This window comes from Lampris incognitus, chromosome 14 (assembly GCF_029633865.1).
Source record: "Lampris incognitus isolate fLamInc1 chromosome 14, fLamInc1.hap2, whole genome shotgun sequence".
Taxonomy (NCBI): domain Eukaryota; kingdom Metazoa; phylum Chordata; class Actinopteri; order Lampriformes; family Lampridae; genus Lampris; species Lampris incognitus.
Window position 1 is genome coordinate 11,272,378 of NC_079224.1, and position 6,000 is coordinate 11,278,377.

At 41.1% G+C, this 6,000-nt stretch overlaps 1 protein-coding gene across 1 annotated transcript in view; it reads right to left on the reverse strand.

The window, feature by feature from the left end:
• Window positions 1–3,658, reverse strand: part of pigk (phosphatidylinositol glycan anchor biosynthesis, class K) — a 42,283-nt gene extending 38,625 nt beyond the window's left edge. Inside the window, exons 1-4 of the mRNA XM_056293385.1 lie at window positions 3,550–3,658; window positions 3,251–3,304; window positions 2,986–3,077; window positions 1,525–1,660 (exon numbers count right to left, since the gene is read on the reverse strand). Coding sequence (XP_056149360.1) covers window positions 1,525–1,660; window positions 2,986–3,077; window positions 3,251–3,304; window positions 3,550–3,633 — 366 coding nt within the window. The 5' untranslated portion in view covers window positions 3,634–3,658. The remainder of the gene's footprint in view (window positions 1–1,524; window positions 1,661–2,985; window positions 3,078–3,250; window positions 3,305–3,549) is intronic.
• Between the last annotated feature and the right edge of the window lie 2,342 nt (window positions 3,659–6,000).

A 6,000-nucleotide genomic window follows, 5' to 3' on the forward strand; every position in this document is an offset into this window, starting at 1 on the left:
TCGTAATTGGCCGGGTACAACTGGGGAGAAAAGGGGGGGTGAATAAAATCTCACCCTACTGACAGAAGATCACTGATTAACAGTGATTTTTACTGTGTGATCCGATGCATTAACATGGAAACCGATAGATTACAGGGACTAATCAGTTAAGGGCAATATCTTAATCAGTATTAATCAATTAAAGTGTTTAGAAATAATGGTATTTCTCTATAAAACCCTGAATTCATTTAGTAATCAGTATACGATATGCCGACTCTTTCAATACTTGCTGTTGTAACCGCCCGACTGCAGCAGTGACAGTCTTCAAGTCAGCATTTCTGATTATTTTCTCCACTTGCCTTAGTATCTCATCATTTCTTATGCATTAACATAATGAGTGTCCCTACTTGCCATTCTGTGTAAGAGTTAGGTGTTGGCCATCTTCCAGGCTTGTGTGTGTGTAATGGCAGACAGACAGTCAGCGTTACACACTGAGCAACCAGCATGGGAACCGACTGTAGTCCCTCAACGCCACAGCAGCGTCCTCTATCCAAACTTTATCGACTCTTAATCGCATATAAAGAATGGAAATGTCAGGGGGGCAGATGGGTGGATGAGTAAGATAACGGTATATTAAAAAGCAACGTGACAAAAGACGCTTTGTAAATTTTGCAGTTAATAGGGAAGGTCACCGAGACATCAGATACCTTTGCCTGCTTATGACTTATGATCTTACTATGAAAACTATCAAAAGAAACACCGGCTTCTTTCCAAGTCATGTCTTTATTCTCTGTGACAAAGGTCGGATCGCTGATACCGCCATAAAACACAGGGACTGTATATATATATATATATATATATATATATATATATATATATATATATATATATATAGCGTTTTTTTCCGAAACCGTCAATGGTGTTGAGTGCTCGACTAATGAGGAGCAGAATATCAACACGGATACAGGAAAAAAGACTTTAATGCATAGCAGTACAGGCCTGTTTCGTGCGTCTCGCACTCATCAGCTGCTTTATGCATTCAAATCTTTTTTCCTGTATCTGTGTTGATATATATATATATATATATATATATATATATATATATATATATATATATATACATATATAAAATTACAATGCCAATAGTTTATTTTGCAATAGTATGCCATCTGCTTCCATGTAGGCTACACGGACCTAACTGGCTAGTGGCCATTTTGTGTTTAAAGACCCCCTAAAAACTCAGCATTTCTCTTATGTTTGTGCCGTTTAAACAACATCCCACACACTTTAGAAAGCCAAAACAAAGACGGCTAAGTGTGTATATGCTAATAAAGTGCAAGACTGAGCAAAAATCAAGGTGCTTATCAGTGCCATGCTCACTCCGATTTTAACCTTACCCCAGTGAAGACCATCAGATAAGGCTGTGTGCACAACCGCTTCTAAAACCCGAACGACGCCTTTATTGGTTTATAATCGGGCTATTAGTCCACCTGTCAACACACTCATTGTGTTTGAGTGTGAGAGTGCCTGACAACATGAACTGACCTCATAACCACGGTAGTCCACCTCCACATCGTCACCGTACACATTCAGTTCCATGTTCTTGTGGCTAAACACTGTAGCAGGCTTGGGGTTTCTGTGATTACAAGCCATGTCATCCGCCAGCATCAAAACTATGTGGCTGTTGATGAAAACATAACAAAATAAATAAAAATAAACATCGGAGGATATACAAAATGATGTTATATTTGATCAGGGTATGGGCCTTAGAAACAGGCAAAAGGACCGTTGCTGTTGTCAGTGTAACCAAAAACAAATCAGTTACTAAGACAGGAAATTAAATAAACTGACGCTAAGTGATGTAAATCTAATGAGAACAGCAGAGTGGTTTCAAAGAGTTTTGGGTACAGGAGCTCTTCTGCTTGACAAAATTAAACTATTGCCTCAAGAAAATAAGAATTGCTATATTTGTCCAAAAAGACATGTTATGTTAGGGTTGATAGGCCTGTCTGCGTCCCTGACCAAGGCAATAGGAAGAAATAACTGGAGTTGGTCCCCGGGTGCTACACGGCGGCTACCCACTGCTCCTAGCTACACAGCTAGGATGGGTTAAATGCAGAGGGTAAATTTTATTTGTATGTATGTACAAAATGACTTATAAAGTCTATTCTACTCTATTAAATACAGCCAACATACAAGGATTTGACTTGTGGCATCAGTGCCAAAACAATCGATATAGTATTAACATACATACACAATGTCCATCCATTATCCGAACTGCTTATCCTGCTCTCAGGGTCATGGGGATGCTGGAGCCTATCCCAGCAGTCATTGGGCGGCAGGCAGGGAGACACCCTGGACAGGCTGCCAGGCCATCACACAGGGCCGACATACACACACAAACCCACACACATTCACACCTAGGGACAATTTAGTACAGCCGATTCACCTGACCTACATGTCTTTGGACTGTGGGAGGAAACCAGAGCACCCGCAGGAAACCCACGCAGATATGGGGAGAACATGGAAACTCCACACAGAGGAGGACCAGGGACGACCCCCAAGGTTGGACTACCCCGGGGCTCGAACCCAGGACCTTCTTGCTGTGAGGCAACCACGCTAACCACTGCGCCACCGTGCCGCCCATACACAATGTACACCATATAATACACACACACACACACACACACACACACACACATATATATATATATATATATATATGATATAAATATAAATGTACTATTATCAATTATTATTATTACACAGTATGTAAAGAGTACACTGGACACTGACAAAGCACACAGTACACCACCATATGGCGTCGGGACAACAGGAGCTCCAATACAGCGCAATTCAAAGACAGCATACATGCATATCACACATGTTACTCTGCCTACATCCAGCATGTTATGTCTGTCATTATTTCTCAATGAACTTTCTATAACTCCACCTAAACAAACTGAATGTGGTATAATTTGAAGAGCAACAAACTGTTGAAATGACCTGTCTGGGATGCCCAGTCTCTTGACACTTCTGTAGACTGACAAGGTGTTGGCCACATGACGATAGTTGAACCAGAATCTAGACGTACACACCTAGGAAAGGCACAAGACACAGGTCAAATTTTCACAGATACTCACTACTAGAAAGACGTTACACACCATGACCGAGATAATGTTGCCATTTCTCATAAATCGATAACTGTAACTGGCAGTCTTTTGAGCTTTTCTGCATGAGGAGCTGTCCGCTGTGTGTCACGTATACTCACCAGTACGGCCCAGTTGTTTGTATGGCCGCTGCTGAAGAACTGCCCCGCTTTGTCCTTCGGCACGGAGGAAGAAGAGTATTAACGTTTGGCTTCATGATGTGACGTGTCTGTCCTCGTACGTTCGCTCTCACATCAAGAAGCAAATCACATAAAGACGGACAGCAAGCCAGACCGGTGGCAGGTTAGCTCCATGATAGCTAAAACCGCTAACGTGAGGGCAAAACCCCAGACGGAATACAAAGTCAGGCATGAAAAGTTAGCTTAACTTCAGAGGCGTGTGATTGTTGGTCTGCACTTACCTCGATGTTGTGACTGTCCACTAATAAATACAGGGAAAATAAACTCAATACAGCAAGCATCTTCATTGTGCGGAGGCTAGCCATATTGATCCAGGAAGTAGAGACAGCGGCTGGCACCGCCCCTAGTAGCACAAAACTACTTCCTGGTACATGTGTATTTCAAAATAAAAGCTCGTCATCTCTGCTACAGCAGGATACCAAAGCCAGATTTAGCCGTCGGTGAAACGTTTATTTTATAGCAAGCTATGGTATGTTATTCTGTTGTAAAACGTTCAGTTAATTCCTTTTAAAAGATGCGCAAGTCACTGGCTTGTGATCATGAGCATTTTACACCTTAAATAACCAATAACTTAGTGGAGCCTTGGCATTCACCACTAAAACTCATCTGCCTACTCTGGAATTTAATGATAATAATAATAATAATAATAATAATAAAATAATAATTTTATATATGCAGCACTCTTCTAAAACAATGCCACAAAGTGTTTCACAAAAAAATAAAAAATAAAAAATAAAACCAGACAAGACAAAAACAAGAGTAAGACCAAAAACAAAAACAGCATAAATAAAAACCAATATCAAGCATTTGTAAAAGCATGTATGTTGTATATATATATATAATGTATGTTTGTATAAATGTATAAATGTATGTTTGCATATACATAATTACTACTGTAACGTCCATGGATGAGTAGACACGTTGGCCCTTGGCTACCAGGTCGCACCCTTTAGTCGACTGGTGCAACGAGTTGTCGCTTGCAGAGTGGGAGCTACGGGTTCGCGTCCCGGCTGTGGCGGTTCCCGGACAGCCCCCCGAATTCGCTACACTATGTATCATATATCTCAACCTGAGACGGAACCAGCACTGTTGTGCAAAACTTTAAACTCTGAAAAATTTTTACAACGAAAAAATTACAGTGGCTCAATTCACCTGTTCACGCCGTTAAATATAGTGAGCTGAATGAGTTTCATTAAGTACATCATTTTAGAGGAAGCAAATGCTTTGTGATGCATATCTATACAAACAGGGGAAATCAGAGTCACACCAAAGTGCAATTCACAAGGAAATCGCTCAGTGAAGACGGTGAGGAAGACATGCTGAAAGCACATGCAGTAGTAAAACGTATAGGCCTACTATACACGGTAGAACAACAACACAGTTTATACAACATAAAAGAACAGTGCAGCTGACATTGGGCTCTACACGCAAATCTATGCATATATCCATGCATATCCAGCATTCTGATGCAGTCAAACCCGAACCCACACCAGCAGACTCCAGCTACAGAGAAGTCATAGTGTGCATCAGCATTGCGTTGGACTAGCATAGTTTTAATGAGTAGGATGGAATACGTTAAATAATTAATGTACTTTAGTACCATATTGCAAGTGTCTACCCAAAGAGTTGAAATTTACACAAGAGCAATTGATTATTTATCTGATCATTTCAACGCATCGGGCATGATTGCTACATCTTTTCAAACTAATTGTCAGTAATATTTAGACCTCACAGTGTATGGCGAAGAGGCTATGTTGCTTTATTAACGATGCCTTTTAAATGGTTTCTGCTCAGAGTAATGAATAAAAAATTGAGGCTTAAGAAACAGAGGAAAACCAGCCAGTACAGTCCTACTGGGTTATATTCAGCATTTACAGGGAGCCGGGGCAAATCAAACTCAAAACAACATTGACATGTCGGAACTGTACTATACTGCACAAGTTGCGACTCTGAAATGGCTTTTCTCCGACTATGTTTATGTATTAGGAAGGCCGGCTTCATGTTGCTTATATGTTTCTCATCCTAAATGCTGGTAGGCCTACATAATCCTCGCCTCGTGCAATCGTAACTGAACAGCAGGTGAACTTCTGTGGCCGGATTAAGCAAGTGTTTAGGGGAAAGAAGTAAAAATGATATGGGTGGAAAGAAAAGACAGCTGTTTGACAACTTGACCTTGACCTTCTTTGTGCTTATTGGCGGGCTTGCAAACAGAGTTAGAAGTTTCCCACTGGCACCTAGTGATCGGGAGTGTGTAAAATCATGAGCCCCTTAAAGAAGGAGGAGGGGGTTTATATAGGATAGGCTTCGTCCTATTTCCTGTCTCTGTATCTGTGAGAAAAGTGAAAAGTACCTGAACTATTGCCCGGTCACTATCCCTGATGTTCAATATCCCTTTCAGACCCCGTACGGCCTTCCTACCGGTCTGATCTTATCTCTGAGTCTTGGTGTCTGAAAGAAAGTGGTCTGCATTTTTCAAATTGATCATACTGCCCACGCTGACTCGAGATCGCCTTACCCCTAAAAAAACAAAGGAGAAATGAGGGAGAGAGAGGAGCTTCATCCCAGCCACAAATGTGCTTAAAATTGCACCTCAAAGAAGGCTGAATCAGTTCGTCTGAATACGACGTTGTATCCAGATGAACTGACTCAGCCTTCTTTGATCTTCTCAGTAT